General features: G+C 38.9%; 1 protein-coding gene across 1 annotated transcript in view; it reads right to left on the minus strand.

The window, feature by feature from the left end:
* Positions 1-20014, minus strand: part of NUP210L (nucleoporin 210 like) — an 84426-nt gene that overhangs the window by 53921 nt on the left and 10491 nt on the right. Inside the window, exons 4-14 of the mRNA XM_035009649.1 lie at positions 19630-19723; positions 18486-18636; positions 17970-18102; positions 16925-17083; positions 12653-12721; positions 11762-11868; positions 10969-11109; positions 8872-9009; positions 7936-8091; positions 4733-4931; positions 2994-3139 (exon numbers count right to left, since the gene is read on the minus strand). Of these exons, the coding sequence (XP_034865540.1) occupies positions 2994-3139; positions 4733-4931; positions 7936-8091; positions 8872-9009; positions 10969-11109; positions 11762-11868; positions 12653-12721; positions 16925-17083; positions 17970-18102; positions 18486-18636; positions 19630-19723 (1493 nt within the window). The remainder of the gene's footprint in view (positions 1-2993; positions 3140-4732; positions 4932-7935; positions 8092-8871; positions 9010-10968; positions 11110-11761; positions 11869-12652; positions 12722-16924; positions 17084-17969; positions 18103-18485; positions 18637-19629; positions 19724-20014) is intronic.

A 20014-nucleotide genomic window follows, 5' to 3' on the forward strand; every position in this document is an offset into this window, starting at 1 on the left:
TTTTTTGATTACAGATTCAATTTCATTACTAACAATCAGTCTGTTCAGATTTTCTATTTCTTTCTAATTCAGTTCTGGAAGATTGTATGTTTCCTTCTTTTTTTAAAGATTTATTTATTTTAGAGAGAAAGAAAGGGGTAGGGGGAGAGGGAGAGAGAAAATCTCAAGCAGACTCCCCACTGAGCTCAGAGCCTGACGTGCGGCTTAATCTCACAACGCTGAGATCATGACCTGAGCCAAAATCAAGAGTTGGACACTTAGGGGCGCCTGGGTGGCTCAGTTGGTTAAAAGACTGCCTTCGGCTCAGGTCATGATCCTGGAGTCCTGGGATCGAGTCCCGCATCGGGCTCCCTGCTCGGCAGGAAGTCTGCTTCTCCCTCTGACCCTCCTCCCTCTCATGCTCTCTGTCTCTCATTCTCTCTCTCTCAAATAAATAAATAAAATCTTTAAAAAAAAAAAAAAGAGCTGGACACTTAACTGACTGAGCCACCCAGGTGCCCCAGGGAGACTGTATGTTTCTAAGAATTTACCCATTAAATGGATACTTTATTAAGTTAGCAAAGAACTTTTGTCCTAAAAATATAAAATAATATATCTATACACTTCATCCTATTTCTCAAAGAACTCTCACTTAAGAGGTATAGTCAAGACTGGTATTATTCACTCCAGTATACAGAGAAGTTGGATCCTATTACAGATGAGCAAACTTGTTTTAGGAGAATAAAGCATTATCAAAGGGTAGGTTATTTTCATGTGGCACACAGTGTCTATCTACAACAGTGACTAAGTTGCAACTTGAAGTAGAGTTGAGCAATCATTAAAAATATAAGCAAACCGGGCGCCTGGGTGGCTCAGTCGGTTAAGTGACTGCCTTCGGCTCAGGTCGTGATCCTGGAGTCCCTGGATCGAGTCCCACATCGGGCTCCCTGCTCGGCGGGGAGTCTGCTTCTCCCTCTGACCCTCCTCCCTCTCATGCTCTCTGTCTCTCATTCTCTCTGTCTCAAATAAATAAATAAAATCTTTAAAATATATATATATATATATATATATATATATATATAAGCAAACCATGCCTTAGTATTTCTTCATTGAACTAGTCAATCATATTTATTATTGAATACTATTAAAATTGGGGCGCCTGGGTGGCTCAGATGGTTAAGCGTCTGCCTTCGGCTCAGGTCATGATCCCGGGGTTCTGGGATCGAGTCCCGCATCAGGCTCCCTGCTAGGCGGGGAGCCTGCTTCTCCCTCTTCCTCTGCCTCTCTCTCTCTCTGACTTTCATGACTAAATAAATAAAACATTGAATACTATTAAAATTAAACATTCCTATGTCTAGCGGCGCCTGGGTGGCTCAGTTGTTAAGCATCTGCCTTCGGCTCAGGTCGTGATCCCAGACTCCTGGGATCGAGCCCTGCATCGGGCTCCCTGCTCAGCAGGAAGCCTGCTTCTCCTTCTCCCTCTGCCACTCCCCCTGCTTGTGTTCCCTCTCTAGCTGTGTCTCTCTCTGTCAAATAAATAAAATCTTTAAAAAAACAAAAAAAAAAACAAAAAAAAATTCCTATGTCTAATGGCAGTATTCTCTTAAATAATGTGTATATAATTCAATTCAACAAGTATTCACTAATGGCCCATTGGGGATATAGTAATAAAAAGACAAATAAGGTCTTGCCTCACAGTGGAGCTCACGGTTTGGGAAAGACAGATTTGAAGTAGGTAAAGAGTATAATGGGCATCACAAAAAGGCACAGTACAGTGTGCCATTCAAGCCTCTAATAGAAGAAATAGAATTAAAGGTTTCACAGAAGGCCTCCCTCAGAAAGCAGGACAGAGATTATTCCTTTTTCCTACATACATAGTCCAAAATTAACCAGATCAACTGAATTGGACTGATATGTAAAAGGACAAATTGAGAACTATACCACATACTGAAACATAATATTGATAACAAAGGTAGAAAACACATATTCTTTTAAGCAGGTAAAAGGAAAAATATATGACCAAAGCACTACATAGAAAAGGAAAATCATCATCTTACTTCCTTTCCTTTAAGGGCAGTTTTCATCCAGGGGAGATCTGATCTGTGGACACTCAATAAATACAAAATAAGGCTGGGAATAATCATAAAATAAAAAACCTAATGAAATGACAATGAGCCACAGCCAAGTACTTTCACTTAATTAGGTAACTAAGATGATTCATCCACTGAGAACAAATGAAATATGCTTGAACCGTATGTTTAATACTTATGCTACATAATGTGCAATAAGGCCAACTTAAAATGCAAATTTTAAAATTAATAACTTACCTTGCTTCTTTCATTAGTGTTTATTTTTCCCCCTATGGGTGCCTCCTTATCCCAAGAGACACTGACTCAGGATTTGTCAGTATCTATTAGCAAGAACCTGTAGACATCAATTTTAGCTCCTGAAGGATTCAAATATGAATGCATACCAGGCTCAACTTTTGTTTTGAACTGCCACCTGTCATAATGTCCCAATTATAATGGACCAATCCTTAAGGCCTTAAATAATGATTGTTATGCTGAAAATCCTTAAGTATAAAGGTTAAAGATGACTAATCTCCCCCTCTACGATAAAGTTTTCTTTCAGAGTTTTTCAAAAGAGGCCACACTAATATTCAATATCTTATTCAGGGTCGTGTTTACAGGGATATATACATATGTAAAAAATCAAACAGTACCTTAAGATTAGTATACTTTACGTACCTTACTATACATATTTTATACCTCAATAAAAAAGAAGAAATAAAGGGGAATATCTAAAACTTGCTGATACAACTTAAAGATATTCTGTGGCAGAAACATGAGGGAGTAAACTCCCTGATACTCAGGTTTGACGACAGAGCTGGTAAATAAAGAGAACACAAATATAACTGATCTTTAATAGAAATCACAGATAGCTGGGAAGCCTCTAAGTGGATACAGTGGGTTCCATGAAAAGATATGCCAGTTCCTTACCATGAAATGTCTCACCTTTAGAGGTTCATAAGCAGCAAATGTGGCACTGCTCTCCAAGTACTCTTCAGACTCAGTCACACTCACTGTTACCAGGGTATGGCCTAGAGATTTGGCTGCTATATGTATACTAGAACAGTGTGTTGGCCCAGGTCTTTGAACACCTGCAAATCAAAAATATGACTTCATTAGGGTAATAAGCAGTCAGTTCTCAAGGGGATCAGTCTACAGAAATAGAAGAATTTTAATACATTAAAAAACATCTTGATCTTGCACACTAACTACTAGGCCCCAGTTTATATCAAATCGATATAAAAATCTGCTCCTTCTATTAACAGATATATACCATGTAAGACACAATTTTATGTTCAGTGAGGATACAAATATGAGCCAAGATCCTAACTTCAAGGCATATATAGTTTAGAAGGCGAGAGTGAACATTTACATAAGTTAAAGAATTTGTAGAAAATGATAAGCAGTATAGAGGTCTAGAAAACAGAAAGATTACTTCTAGTTGGAGAGGTCAAGGAAAATTTAGATATGTAGAAGATAGTATCTCAAACTGATGAATGAGCAAAGACAGAAATATAAATGAGATACACATGAGTATATGAAGGAGCTATACAGGAAATTTTAACTTAAATAGTCTGTTTAGCTGGAGCCATAATTAAAGGAAGCCAAAGTACGACATAGTATTTCTTTATGAAAAGGAGATTGGGTTATCTTGTAGAGACCTTGAACATTAAACTAAAAGGATTCAGCTCTATTCCACTGGTAAGGAGAAACCTCTCACATTTTTTGAGCAAGAAAAGTAGTATTGAACGTGAGCTTCAGGGATGCTTGGGTGGCTCAGGCAGTTAAGCATCTGCCTCTGGCTCAGGTCATGATCCCAGGGTCCTGGGATCAAGTCCTGCATCGGGCTCCTTGCTCAGCGGGGAATTTGCTTCTCTCTCTACCTGCCACTCCCCCTGCCTGTGCTTGCTCTCTCACTCTGACAAATAAATTTAAAAAAAATCTTAAAAAAAAAAAAGTGAGCTTCATGAAGGTCCACCTCCTAGCCACAGATTATCAAAGGTGAGCAAGCATCAGTTAGGAGGATACTGTTATATTCTAGGTGAGAGATAGTGAGGGCCTAAAAATTAGGAGACACACCTTGAGAACTGAGAAGAGGAAAGAGATATTATATAGTATACTTAGTAAGGGCAAGGCAGAAGTCCATGTTATAGATGTATTGTGAGAATTAAAAGAGTTAATATATGAAAAGTATTCAGAATAGAGCCTAGCAAATAGTAAATGCTGAGTGAATGTTATATGCTACTACTACTATTATTACTGATTAAAAAACAATGGTAATCACGATCACACACGATAATCAATAACAGGAAATGATGTTAGTCTTTACAGATAGCTTGTTCACATTCTCCTTTTATTAGAAAAAAATACTTTTTTTGAATAAATTTAATAATGGTAGTATAGCCATCCTAGAAAGAGGTATGATATATTTAAAGAAAGAGGAAAAGAGCTCAATACCTTCATATGAGCTGAAGGAATGGCCACAACACTTCTTTGAACATGTTATTCAATTGCTGGGCTTTTGTTTCTAAATTACATTATAACGAGGTAGTTGACAGAACAAATAAAAGCATTGTAAAGAAAGGTAATATGTGAATTCAGACTATAATTTGTAATTCCTGAATTGATGATTGGTCTTCTCATTCAATGACAAAGAAAGGAGAAAATAAAGGGCCTACTCTTACCTTCCTTGAGAAGAGTAAAGACTCCTTGCTTATCCATGTTCAAATCCAACAATAAATGAGAGCAGTCTGTGAACATGATGACTTCTTTGTTCTCCTTCTTTACATGATACATTGCAATGGGGATTTCTATAATCTGGCCAATCTCCACATCAGCATGAAATGGTAACAGCTCCATTTTGTTCAGTTTCAGGACATATATCTGGAGATAAAAAAATTTAATCTTTCAAGAAAGTTATGTTAGAGGCGCCTGGTAGCTCAGTCGGTTGGGCATCTGCCTTCGGCTCAGGTGACAAAGGCAGATGCCCGACCGACTGAGTCACCCAGGCGCCCCACATTCCTTAAATATTTAAAGACATACATATATAAACATATATGTATGTTTTAAATACAAAAATATGTATCATATACCAAGTGTGTGTTGGGGGGTGGGTGCTGAGCATGTCACTTGTTTCATTCCTTCATCAGCTGATTCCTCTAAAGCATCTAACACCAAACAGTAGGAGTGTGGCAAATGATGGCTAGTGCCCAATTCTCTTAGTTTTTTAGGTGAAGAAGGGTTTTTACATTCTTAAAAGGTTTTAAAATAAACAACAACAAAGAACAGGAGAGTATATATGGTCTACAAACACTAACATATTTACTATCTCGCCCTTTACAAAGTTTGCTGACTTCAGATACAGAGCACTTCCTTTTTCTTGACATCTTTAAAAAAAAAAAAAATCTTTTGTCTTTGCTATAGATTGAATGTTTGTGTCCCCCCTCAAATTCCTATATTGAAATCCTAATCCCCCAATGTGATGGTTTTAGGGGGTGAGGCCTTTGGGAGGTGATTAGGTCATAAGTGAAACTAGTGCCTTTATTCAGGAGACCCCAAAGAGCTCCCTAGCCCTTCACCATGTGAGGATACAGCAAAAAGACAGTCTTCCATGAATCAGAAATTTTCCCTCACCAGACACCAAATCTGCTGGTGCCATGATTTTGGATTTGCCAGCCTCCAAAACTGTGATAAATACATTTCTGTTTATATTCCACCTGGTCTGTGGTATTTTGTTATGGCAGCCCAAAGGGACAGTTTTTTTCTGTCACTTTCTATGCTTCTTCTGCTAGTTCATCTTGTTCTGCCTATGTCCCGACACATAGTACTCAAGAGTCTATCTTCTCTTCTGACTACATGCTCTTCCCGGGAAATCTTAACCAGTTCCAAAACTTCAATGACCAACCATATACTGATAATTCCAAATTTTTGGAATTTTTTCTAATCTTTCAGTTGTACTTCAGAGCCCTATTTCCAATTACCACCATTCACCCAGATGCTCCACAGGGGAATCACACTGAATGTATCCAAAACTTGAATTCATCATCTTCCTCTTTTTCCTTTTCCTGTGTTTTCTATCCACCTAGCTGCCAAAGTTAGAAATGCCTGTATCTAAATCCTTCACTGTTGGGGCACCTGGGTAGCACAGTCATTAAGCATCTGCCTTTGGCTCAGGTCATGATCTCAGGGTCCTGGGATCGAGCCCCACATCGGGCTCCCTGCTCGGCAGGAAGCCTGCTTCTCCCTCTCCCACTCGCCCTGCTTGTGTTCCCTCTCTCGCTGTGTCTCTGTCAAAAAAATAAATAAAATCTTTAATAAATAAATAAATCCTTCACTTTTCCCCAACCCACTAGGCATCAAATCTGACTATGTCTACCTCCAAAATAACGCTCCATTTTCCCTTTCTCTCTATTCTCAATACCATATTACTAGTTCAGGCTTCACTGGACACTTTGCCTTCCTTTCTCTATCAGTTGATTTTAGTCTACTAGTATACAGCACCAGCAATTATCTTCTGTTCCTTCCTTTTTTCAAAAAATACAGTTGTTGTCTGACAGAAAAAAAAAGATACTTTCTAAACACAAGATTTACCATATTATTAACCTTAAAAAAACCTGTATTGGTCTACAGTAGGGGATCAGCAAATGTTTTCTGGAAAAGGCCAGAGAGCAAATATTTTAGGCTTTGGGGACCACATGGTTTCTGTGGCAACCCCCAACTGTGTAGTTGTGGCTTGAAAGTGGCTAAAGACCATATATGAATGAATGAGGTCGGTTGTGTTCTGATAAAACTTTATCAAAAAAACAGCAGGTTGACTGTGACTCTTAGGTCTTAGTTTGGCTCTATCTTTCAAAGTCTTGTTCAAGTTCTCATCTCTTCATAACAGCCTCTGATTAGTCACATCTACAAGGATTTTTATTTTATTTTAAGATTTTATTTATCCATTTGACAGAAATACAGAGAGAGCACAAGTAGGCAGAGTGGCAGGCAGAGGGAGAGGGAGAAGCAGGCTCCCCGCTGAGCAGGGAGCCCGATGCAGGACTCGATCCCAGGACCCTGGGACCATGACCTGAGCCAAAGGCAGCCGCTCAACCAATTGAGCCACCCAGGTGCCCCCAAGGATTTTTATTTTATAATACTTTTACTATACAAGTTAAGTAGCTCTCAATCATATACTGCTTTAAAATAGTTCACATCATTTCCTTAAAGTGTTATTTAACTTCATGTGACTAGATCTTCCTATCAGAATTTAGATTCTTTAAAGTAGAGATGATATGTTATGTTTCTTTGAATGTCCTATGATACCTGGTATGGTGGTAAATGTCTTAAGGGTACTCAGTAAATGTTAACTGAATGATAATAAAACACTAAGTTTTTCAGGGAACAACATACATGAACACATATTAGAAGTGGGGGAAAAACAGTAATGTGGTTATATAATATAGTGAAAAGGAGTTTTCAATCTTTAGGAACAGATTGACAAACAAATATGAGATCAGAAATAAAGTTACTATGAAGGTCATATATATGATAATGACAAAACACAGTAACAAAAATAAATAATATTAAGTACTGAATATATTCCAAGCATTGAGGTAAAACATTATCTCATTTAATTCTGACAATAACACTTTGAGGTAGATATTATCATTATCCCCATTTTAGAGACAAGGAAACAAAAACACCCATTCAGTAACTCACTATTAAGTGAAGCAGGATTCAACACAGGTCCAGGAATATTTAAGGAAGATGAACTTCCAGACTGAATTTGAGCATCATTTTCAAATACCCAATTTGGACTAGAAAGATTTTTTAAACATGTTCTGTACTTAAATTTAGACAGCCATGTCTCGGGGGTTATAATAAGGTTCTTTGGAGAGTTGTTTACCTTAATTTCTCCATATCGAAAGGGATTTTGTACATCTCGGGCCCAAACAGTACTGTTCCCCCTGACCTGACCTGCAGTCACCACTCCTTTAGTGGTCACCATGGCCACTGTTTCATTAGAAGAGGTCCAAGTGAAGTTGCCACTGCCACCCTCTACCTGTGAAAAAATACAACTTTATATTTAACTGCCAAAGGAGGAAAATGGAATTTAAGTAAAGATGTAAAATCTGGTGAAATAAGAAATAAGAAATAAATAAGGTGCCTGGGTGGCTCAGTCAGTTAAGCATCTGCCTTCGGCTCAGGTCATGATCCCAAAGTTCTGGGATCAAGCCCCGCACTGGGCTCCCTGCTCAACAGGGAGTCTGCTTCTCCCTCTCTCAGCTCATGCTCTCTCTGTCTCTCTCAAATAAATAAATAAAATCTTAAAAATAAATAAGATAATAATAAAACTATATAACAAATTATTTCTGGACATATTAAGAAGCTGTGATGCTGGGGTGTCTGGTCAGCTCAGTCGAGAGTGACCCTTCATCTCGGGGTTGTGAGTTTGAGCCCCACCTGGGGTGTGGAGATTACTTAAATAAATAAAACTTAAAAAAAAAAAAGAAACTGTGATGCTATAGTAAAGTAGCTAAATGGGCAAGGGAAAATGAAAGGAGGTTATGTAATTGGCAGTATCACAAAATGTCAAAAAGAGCACAAGGGAGCTTGACCAAAACTTTACAAAAGTCACAAGTAAGGGATACGAGGAAGAGAGAAAGTACAGCAAGTCTTGTTAGGATGACAGTATTCAAGAACATGACTTAGTTATCACCAGAAACTGAATTATATTTTTAGGATCAGGGGGAGATAAAAATTAACATTAACCAAATTTCAATAAATTAACAGAGAAACTGACTTATCTCTTTGTAAATCCTCATATAATAGGACACCATACCTGTACTTTATACCGATATAATATTCCCATAGGATGATGAGGAAATGCCAGAAAGTTGGGTGTAAGCTTGATGGGAAAATAAATCTTCACTTCTTGCTGATGTATGATTGGAAATTTTATAGGCTGAATATTTTTATTCTATAAGAGCAGAAAAAAGGAGCAAAATAGATTTTATAAGGACTGTTTTTATAATCCATTTATATTCAAAGCATCAGCAAAATGGTGTGCTATTGAATTACTCAACCAGTTTCTTTCTATAAAAGAAGTAAATAAATGTTCCTACTCATTAAAGAAACACAGCTACTATAGTTCAGTAATAATGAGGGGTGCCCGGGTAGCTCAGTCAGTTAAGTGTCTGACTCTTGATTTCAGCCAGGTTATAATCTTAGGGTGGTGTGATTGAGCCCCACGTCAAGCCCCATGCTCAGTGGAGTCTGCTTAAGGATTCTCTCTCTCCCCCAGCCCCTCATTTTCTCTCAAACAAATAAAAATCTTAAAAAAAAAAAAAAAAAAGAATCATATGATCATTTCAATAGACACAGAAAAAGCATTTGAAAAAGTACAATATCCATTAATGATAAAAACCCGCAACAAAGTGCGTTTAGAGGGAACATACCTCAACATAATAAAGATTGTTTATGAAAAACCCACAGCTAACATCATCCTTAATGGGGAAAAACTGAGAACTTTTCCCCTAACTCAGGAACAAAAGCAGGATGTCTACTCTCACCACTTTTTTCCCCAAGGTTTTATTTATTTATCTGAGAGAGAGACAGCACGAGCAGGAGAGTGCGTGCAAGAGAGCACAAGCAGGGGGAGCAGCAGAGGGAGAGGGAGAAGCAGGCTTCCCGCTGAGCAGGGAGCCCCGTGTGGGACTCCATCCCAGGACCCTGAGATCATGACCTGAGCCGAAGGCAGACATTTAACCATCTGAGCCACCCAGGAGCCCCTCTCACCACTTTTATTCAATATAGTATTAGAAGTTCTAGCCACAGCAATCAGACAACAAAAAGAAGTAAAAGGCGTCCAGATTGGTACGGAAGAAGGAAAACTGTCCCTATTTGCAGATGACATGACACTATATACAGAAAACTCGAAAGATCCCATCAAAAAACTTCCAGAATTGATAAATGAATCCAGTAAAGTTGCAGAATACAAAATCTATATATAGAAATCTGTTCATTTCTTGGGGCGCCTGGGTGGCTCAGTTGGTTAGGCGACTGCCTTCAGCTCAGGTCATGATCCTGGGGCCCTGGGATTGAGTCCGCATCGGGCTCCCTGCTCAGCGAGGACTGTGCTTTTCCCTCTGACCCTCACTCCGCTCATGTGCTCTCTCTCTCATTCTGTCTCTCAAATAGATAAATAAAATCTTAAAAAAAAAAAAAAAGACACTGGGGATACTAAGAAATGGGTTTGAGAGATATTCAGAACTGACACCGCATTCGCTATTGTACTGAATTGAATGTAGCAGGTGATGGGAAGGAAGGACCACCGTTGGGGTTTTACCTTAAACAACCAGATGAAAGGATCCATGAAGAATGGAAGTAATTTGGCAGGCTATTAAAAACCAGAAACTCATGCATTTTAGAGACAGTAGAAACAGATTCATACTTTATCCTTTTACCCAGTAATTCCATTTCTGACATTATACCATATGAAAATTAACCAAAAGAAAAATAATTGTACAAAGAAACTCAGTTATGGCATTTACAAGAGTGAAAAATGGAAATAATGCAAAAAGTTCATTGTTAATGGCATGGTTAAATAAATTGATATATTAACCCTTTGGATTTTCAGACTAGAAAGTACTCTATGTAAGCCTGACAACACATGGAAATGTGCACATGAAATAATTTTTTAAAGGAACTTCAAATGGTATATATACACAATGACCACAAATGCAGACATGAGCAATAACAAAGATTGCAGCAGAAAATCTGTACAGGTATAAACCACCAAGTATACTGTTTGTCAGTTTCTTTTTCATCTTTATGAAAGATAAAGCTGGAATATGCCATGTATCTGCCTACAAATCAACAAGTCAGCCAAGCCCCATCAGTGTTCTTGGGATTCAAAGACTGTCCTTTTAATTCCTACCTGGTAAATGATGGAAGTCAGGGATGCATTTATCACCACGACACCACTTTTCAGGGCTTTTACTACATGGTAAGATCCATTCACAGTAGTGAGCTGCTCTTCAAAGTACTCCCTTAGGAACTGGTACATAATCCTGAGATTCTGAAAATTAGCCCAATAGCAACACAAAACTGAGGAGATGTTTGTTTGTTTGTTTTTCCCCTAAAGCCATCTTAATCCCAAAGCATTAAAAAATAAATAAATAAAAAGTGTGGCTATGCACTCTGGGGATGAATAAAAACAAAACCTCAGCTCTTCTCATGGAGATCCTAAATTGGAAAGATGTAATTTTAAAATGGTACTTGAGAGATCCACTTAACGGCAAGTGATCAAAAATAGAGTCGAAGTTTATATAAATTTTGGTATAATTTTTGCCATTCCATAAGTTGACATTTTTCAGGGAAAACACCCAAAAGGGCACTGGAGGGTGAGTGCACCACTGTGTCTGGGACTTCACTGTTCCTTGCACCACTGCCAAACAGGCAACCAGCTCTCAGGGAGTCCTAGAATGAGGCATCCTCCCAAGTGTTTTGGCCTTCTCTTCAACTCTTTTATATAATTCTGACCAAATTATATATTTTACTTCCAGTTTAGCTTTCCTCAAGGACAGAACTATTTAATAATCATAATAAAGTAGTAACTTTAAAAGTAAAGTCTGGAAGCAAAAGAAAAAAAGGCTTCCTAGCCAGAAAGGGTGGCCCACTCAAGAAGTTATCCATACACGGGGCTAGAAGAATTCAAAAGAGACACTCACATCTGAAATATAGACCTTTGTACTGCTTCTATCAAACACTTCTACTGTAATGACATACACCTGTCCCACCTCTAGACTCCATCGGTCTCCAGGTTGAACTGTGAAATCTATACACAAATCAAGAAACAAAAATATCAGAAGAGGCCATTCATTTTCTACAATGAATTAAAAAATACAAACTTATAAAAACTATTCAGTGAGCAAAACTTGCTAATAGATGGAGATGATTTCCAAAGTTGATCCTTTAGTTCCATCAAATTGAATAATTTGGGATTCTAAAGATCCTGGCTTAACTTAGTTCATCTCAGGTATAAAGAAACACTCTCATTTATATCTGTATACAAAACAAACCACAATATTGCTCATTCCTAATGTGTCAGGCAAGATTTGAGCTTCTTTCAGTCAGACCAGTTTCATATAACCTAAGGACATTAGTATTCTTTTTTCTTTGTATAAAGCCTCTTTTTCTAACCCAACATTGTATCACATGGGTCTTCATATTTTTTCACAATCTGTTTCAAGATGCTTCACTCTTGCAGACAGCATGGAACCATAACAATGCGAGAAAACATGTCAAAGGAAGGTTAAATTTAAAGGTTCAAGAAGCACTCTGGTTTCTAATGCACTCATTTTAATGAAATAGTTTAAGCTGTTCAGCTTTCTGAAAATCATTCTCTAAAAATACCTAAAAATCCAGGGGTGCCTAGGTGGCTCTGTCGGTTGGGCGAATGATTCTTGATTTCAGCTCAAGTCATGATCTCAGGGTCGTGAGATCGAGGCTCAAGTTGGGCTCTGTGCTGGGCATGGAGCCTGCTTAAGATTCTCTCTCTCCCTCTCCCTCTGCTCCTCTTTCCCCCACCTCTCTCTAAAAATAAATAAATAAACAAATACCTAAAAACCCAGGCTCTACAACATATATGGTGCAATTTGGGAGTCCAGACACAGATCGCATATGGACATCTTAATTTTTGGTTAAGGAAATCATATGAACCAGAGTTGGATGAAAAAAGAAATGTGAGCTACCAAAGAAAAAAAATAATAAATGCACAAACAGAAACAAACAAAAATCCTATCTTTTATTATCCTTTGGAAAGCAAAAACTTAAATGTGTACACTTCTGAGAAAAGTCTGAGGGACTCAGTCATAATAGGAATCAGGTATTCTTGAATTTCAAATTTAAGGAAAATGGAATGATAGAAAAAAGATCATGCTCTATGCTTTTAATATTCATTTAGCTGTAGAACTCTTCCTCCAAGTAAATTCTTATATAAGGGGCCCATTATGGAAAGCAGGACAAAGTGGCATCACTCTGGCTGTTGAAATGAACAGTGGTGGATGCCTGGGTGGCTCAGTTGGTTAAGCGACTGCCTTCGGCTCAGGTCATGATCCTGGAATCCTAGGATCGAGTCCCACATCAGGCTCCTGGCTCAGCGGGGAGCCTGCTTCTCCCTCTGACCCTCTCCCCTCTCATGCTGTTTCTCTCTCTCTCTCAAATAAATACATAAATAAATAAATAAAATCTTAAAAAAAAAAAAAAGAAAAGAAATGAACAGTGGTGATGAAGAGGGAGGAGGGGTATAACTTGCCATCCAGCCCAGCAATTTGCCTTGGGCTCTGCAAACAGTTTTAAAAATCACTAGTTGATGGGGCACCTGGGTGGCTCAGTCATTAAGCAACTGCCTTTGGCTCAGGTCATGATCCCAGGGTTCTGGGATTGAGCCCCACATCGGGCTCCCTGCTCCGCGGGAGGCCTGCTTCTCCCTCTCCTACTCCCCCTGCTTGTGTTCCCTCTCTCGCTGTGTCTCTCTCTGTCAAACAAATAAATAAAAATCTTAAAAAAAAAAAATCACTAGGGGCACCTGGGTGGCTCAGGTAATGATCCCAGGGTCCTGGGATCGAGCCCCGCATCGGGCTCCCTGCTCGGCAGGAAGCCTGCTTCTCCCTCTCCCACTCTCCCTGCTTGTATTCCCTCTCTCGCTGTGTCTCCCTCTGTCAAATAAATAAAATCTTAAAAAAAAAAATCACTAGTTGATTTTCCACTATCTATGGTAAATCTTTATTACCAAAATGTTTTCTCTTTGTCATGAAAGATACTCCTAGTCACTTATACTCCATATTACCCACTATCCCTTCAGTTAAATTCTAGCAAAAATACAAACTTATTCTGTTATTGTCCTATACAGAATCTAACTAGGAATATACTTCCCTCTCCAAAATATACTACACCCAAAAGCTAAGAAGAAATATATAACTGAGATGACTGAACAGAAAACACTCATACAGGGGCGCCTGGGTGCCTCAGTCGTTAAGCATCTGCCTTCGGCTCAGGTCATGATCCCAGCGTCCTGGGATCGAGCCCCACTGTCGGGCTCCCTGCTCAGCGGGGAGCCTGCTTCTCCCTCTGCAGCTCCCCCTGCTTGTGTTCCCTCTCTAGCTGTCTGTCTCTGTCAAATAAATAAATAAAATCTTTAAAAAAAAAAAAGAAAACACTCATTCAAAGTACACTAATTTAAGAGTTGTAGTAATTCAGTCATGTGCTAGATTACAATTTACCACTACAGTAATCCATCGTGATAATGGAAGTAAAATAATATTTAATCCACTTGAGGGATCAAACTTTCAAAACTGCCTCAATATTCCAAATGAGCTACTGATATATATACAATTGATATATCAATTAAAAATTACTTTTCTGTAGTCATTAAAGCAAATCTTTGAGAGACCGTACAGGCACCTCTGTGCCAATCTAGGTTTGATTCTGATATATACTCCTACACAACATTCATAAAATGTAAGAGCTAGAAGGAAATTCAGAGACACAACATTCCCTCCACTTTACAGATGAGGAAGCAGATCTGGATAGATCTCTAAACGAATTCATTCCTCCTCTGTCAGAATAAGAGATCTTCCACCTAATCCTTCCGTCTGCTCTGCATCTCATTTTCTCTTGCCCCTCAGAAACCTTGTTCCATCATCAACTGACCCTCCTTTCTCCCCTATCTCTGCTCTTTCTCTGTCTACTTACAGACATGTTCAAGTTTCTCTTCTCTTAAAAAAGTTCTCACATCTTGGGGTGCCTGAGTGGCTCAGTAGGTTAAGTGTCCAACTCTTGATTTCGGCTCAGGTCATGATTTCAGGGTCATGAGACTGAGCCCTGCCGTGTGGGCTCTGCACTCAGTGTGGAGTCTGCTTAAGATTCTCTCCCTCTGCCTCTGCCCCTCTCCCTCCTACTCATTCTCTCTCTCTCAAATAAGTAAAATATTGAAGAAAAAAAAAAAAGAATTCCTCTTTTTCCATATGAACCTTAAAAGCTGGCACTACATAGTCTTTGGTCCTCTTCTCCTCTCACTCTATATACTCTCCCTAAGTGATTTTTGTCCGCAACAGCTTCAACTATCACCTATCTATAAACTGATCTCTCAAGTATCTTTCTCTATGCTGAATCTTTCTCCTCCAGATGCATAGTAAAAATATCTGCTGGGGGCACCTGAGTGGCTCAGTTAAGTGTCTGCCTTCACTCGGGTCATGATCCAGGCCCTCTGTCCCTCCCCCTCCTTCGTGGTCTCTCGGGCGTGAGCTCTCTTGCTCTCAAATAAATAAAATAAAATCTTTAGGGGCGCCTGGGTGGCTCAGTCGGTTAAGCATCTGCCTTCGGCTCAGGTCGTGATCCCGGGGTCCTGGGATCAAGCCCCATGTCAGGCTTCCTGCTCCGCGGGGAATCTGCTTCTCCCTCTCCCTCTGCCTGCCGCTCTGCCTACTTGTGCTCTCTCTCTGTCAAATAAATAAATAAAATGTTTTAAAAAAAAAAAATCTTTAAAAAAATAAAAATAAAAATATCTGTTGGCATGTCTATCCCACAGGTACTTCAGGTTAACTTGTGAAAAACTAATCTAGTTTTCTTTTCCCTTAAACCTGCTGCTTCTCTGGTTCTCTACCCAATCTCTGTGAACAGTACCCACCAGCCACTATGGTGCTGGAAGACACTATGGTGCTGGAAGGTGCGGGAAGAAATTGTGAATAGTCACCATCCATATCCTCAAGGGAGACATGTAAATAGATAAATATACTTTAATATCTACTACTTTGGAATAAATAACAATATGAACTGAGAATATGAAAAAAAAAAAAAAGGTCGTATAGTGTGCCTGGGGAATTTGGGGAAGTACCTGACACACAGCTGGGGCTCAAATATTGAATGACTTAGTTTGTTTTGTAGGTACTATATCGTATCTGTTGACCAATGTCCTATGCACCTTAAATGACTAAGAAACAAACAACTTTGGACCAAAAACCCTCCTTAATATGTTTTAGACAAGTAATATAAATAGTAACTAATATGATGATACAAGGTGCCACATAACTTACTCCCTCCCCTACTCTACCACCTCTCCTTCTTTCCCGATTCTCGGCACTTCAGCCTTGCTATTTCCTCTTCCTGGAGCTCTTTCACCCAGGTATCTGCATGACCCACTGCTGCAGTGTGGCCTTATCAAAAAAGACTTCCCTAACTACTCTGAGTAAAATAGCAGTCCACATCCCTAGCACTCAGAACAATGTTGAGGATATTGTAGGATTGTAATAGATATTTGCTAAATGGATTAATTTCTTTCAGGTTCAAATATTCAAAAATAGGAAATATTTCAAAATCAAACATTGAGAAATGGAGTCCAAACATTTCAATTTTCTGGAGTTTAAATCTTCATTCTGTTTTGTTTTCTTTGACTATAACAGAGCTCTAAATCTCTCTTTTTGTTCAGTCCTTACAGAGCAGGTTTAGTCAATTTTTAAAAATTATTCTCAACTCAATTTAACACATATTAATTAAGCATCTACTGCAGACAATACCATACCATCTTTTCTCAATTATTCATGTGGAAATGGGAAGGAACAAATTAAATAAAATCCACACAAGTTTCTTCAAGCTGTTTCCCCCAGTCTCTTTATGATTTAATTGAGGTTGCAAATAAGCACTGAAACCAAGTTCCAACTATTCTTTTCCCCACTTACCCTCTGCTAGAAATTATGACTATAATAATTTATAGTCCTTTGTTAAAAATAAAGCCTATACCAAATAAGTATAATCTTAGCAAATTACTTTACCAAGGAACATGTCTCACATGCTCAAGGAAACACAGATTGACAGCTAAAACTTGAAAAGGATACTTTTATGGACAAAGACAAGGTTAGTTTGGCCCAGTTGGACAGCAGTCACCATAGCTCTTTTCTCATCCAGTAAAGCCACTTTCCCAGAAAGAGACCAGTTACATGGAACTCTGTGGTCTTGCAATTCCAGTGTATAGTGTTCTAGGGGAAACCCCACCTCTGTAAGACATAAAGATACATAAATGTAACAAGAACAGCCACTTTTTTTTTTTAAGATTTTATTTATTTATTTATTTATTTATTTATTTATTTTTATTCTTATGTTAATCCCCATACATTACATCATTAGTTTTAGATGAAGTGTTCCATGATTCATTGTTTGTGCATAACACCCAGTGCTCCATGCAGAACGTGCCCTCCTCAATACCCACTACCAGGCTAACCCATCCTCCCACCCAAGAACAGCCACTTTTACACTGTTGTAAAGGACAACAGTGTATTGTTGGATTATAGGAGGGAAATCAGGAAGCAGGCCTAAATAAGAGTATGATCTGCTTACACTTCCCTTCACACTATGATGAATTTTGACATAGCCATTTGGGGGTGGGTACTATGTGAGTTTATCATTGGTATTGCTTGCATTCTTAAAAACCAGTGAAGTGAAAGCAGTAAGAAGGATCCCCACTAAGGAAGGGAGGAAAGGACCAATGTTAAGGGAGCCAACGCACACTTTATAAACTCAGTGGGACGTCTAGGGTCAACAGAGTGTTTTCAATGAATGAACTGGGTTTCTCAAGAAACAACTTTTGCAAAGATCATTCAAGTCCCTTCTGGTAAAGTTTCCTCATTTGCCCTATAAAATCTACTAAATATTTGGTTGTTGTTTTAACAGAATTCAGATGCCTATAGGCACTGGCGCTAAGCATTCACCTGTTCAAGACATCTCTGTCCAGTATTATCTCAAGTATAGCAATTAAGGAATACTTTATCACAAAATCAAAAAACACAAAGAAGTATTTGTATACATAAGGTGGAGCTGCTTCTCTTACTGTCAGCAGGAAGGATTTGGGAAATGTTAGTCTTAGGAAAAGATAAATCACCTTACCTGTCATTCTTCCCTGCACCATTTTTGCAACTCGGTATTTAATATATGCTCCTACTAAGAGATAAATATCATGGGATGGTATAAGAAATATATTCTCCAAAACTAGCAGACGTATCAATGCTGCTGCCACTTTCTAGAAGAGGAAGGAAAAAAACTAGGTTCCGTAGGCAAAATCCTGAAGGTCATCTCCCTTGTTAAAAGTTTACTTCTTATAAGTCTCTTTTAAAATATCTTACAGAGATTTAGGGGCGCCCAGGTGGCTCAGTCGGTTAAGCGACTGCCTTCAGCTCAGGTCATGATCCTGGAGTCCCGGGATCGAGTCCCGCATTGGGCTCCCTGCTCGGCAGGGAGTCTGCTTCTCCCTCTGACCCTCCCCCCTCTCATAAATGACCAACTATTGACCCAAATCATATCAGGTTAAAGGGCTTCTACTATAAATAAATATAAGGAATAGTATTTTTCACGGAAAAGGCCCTTAATTGAAAGTTTCAAAGTTTATGGCACAAACTTTTTTACCTTATAGAACGGCTCATAAATTCGAACTTTTACAACAGCAGCACCAGTTCTGATCCCAGACACCAAAATCATATCTCCTTGTTTCTCTTCTTTTTCCATCTCAGCTATATACACTGGGGGAGAATATTCTGCTTCGGAGTATTTCAGAATCCTTAAGAGATAAAATAAAGTTTGTTTCTAGCGCAATCAAGTAATGAGTCATCTTCCAAAGGGCCCTAAGAGACTTTAAACATAGTCTCTTCAATGTCTATATAGTGTAAAAAGTCCGAAAATTTGTTTTCCATGGGCGCCTGGGTGGCTCAGTTAGTCAAGCGTCTGCCTTGGCTCGGGTCATGATCCCAGGGTTCTGGGATCGAGTCCCACATCAGGCTCCCTGCTCAGCAGGGAGTCTGCTTCTCTCTCTCCCCTTGCTCCTCCCCCCTGCTCATGTTCTCTCTCTCTGTCAAGTAAATAAATAAAATCATTTAAAAAAAAATCTGTTTTGGGGAGACTGGGTGGCTCAGTTGTTAAGTGTCTGCCTTCGGCTCAGGTCATGATCTCAGGGTCCTGGGACTGAGCCCCACTTCGGGCTCCCTGCTCCGCGGGAAGCCTGCTTCTCCCTCTCCCACTCCCCCTGCTTGTGTTCCCTCTCTGGCTGTGTCTCTCTGTCAAATAAATAAATAAAATCTTTTAAAAAATTTTAAATTAAAAAAATTAAAAATAAAAAAAATCTGTTTTCCATAAGGATTAGATAGAACAAAAGTATTTAATGTGCCTCGGGCTAAAACTGTGTGGTACTAAAACTTGGGACTGCGTGAGAGCTGTTTCTTAGTACTAAAGACAAAATTTCATACTATCATCCACTCACTGTATTCCAGCATGTGCAGATGGCATAAACAACAAAACTGCCAGAAGACACACCTGGCTCAAACAATTGTATAGTCCTGAGCTCATGAATTCCTCTGCAGTGGTTCAAATTAAACAATCATAAAAGTACCTGCACCCACACCATGTCATTCTATCAAAGACATTTCCCCCTGGTAAATTTATCTGTTCCAAAAAAGTCCAGACAACAGCATTATCAAAGCTGTTGCTGTTCAGTGTGCCACCCAAAGGCAGATGTCTCCTTCAAAATCAGATGGTTTATGTTTGGTTTCAATGTTACCTAATTTTGCTAGACAATTCTTCTCTTGCTGTTTCGTTATCCTGGGCAATGCTCCACTCAAACATCATCCCTGCCAAACTACTAAAGGTATTTCCTATAAAGCAAGCCAAAAGCAGACAGGACAGAATCACATATTCAAAAATATTCAGGTATCTTTAACAAGAAAGAGAAACCTACCTAGAAAATTATATTTAGGCCTCCTTCATTAACAAATAGAAGCACTACCATTAAGAATTTAAAACACATATACCAGGAAGATCCCTACACAAACAATAAAAGTACTGTTGCTACACAAACTTTCTGAATGCAGAAAAGACTCAAGCTGAGGGCGCCTGGGTGGCTCAGTCGGTTAAGCGACTGCCTTCGGCTCAGGTCATGATCCTGG

This window comes from Mirounga leonina, unplaced genomic scaffold (assembly GCF_011800145.1).
Source record: "Mirounga leonina isolate KUSES-001 unplaced genomic scaffold, KU_Mleo_1.0 Mir_154, whole genome shotgun sequence".
NCBI classification, from domain to species: Eukaryota; Metazoa; Chordata; class Mammalia; order Carnivora; family Phocidae; genus Mirounga; species Mirounga leonina.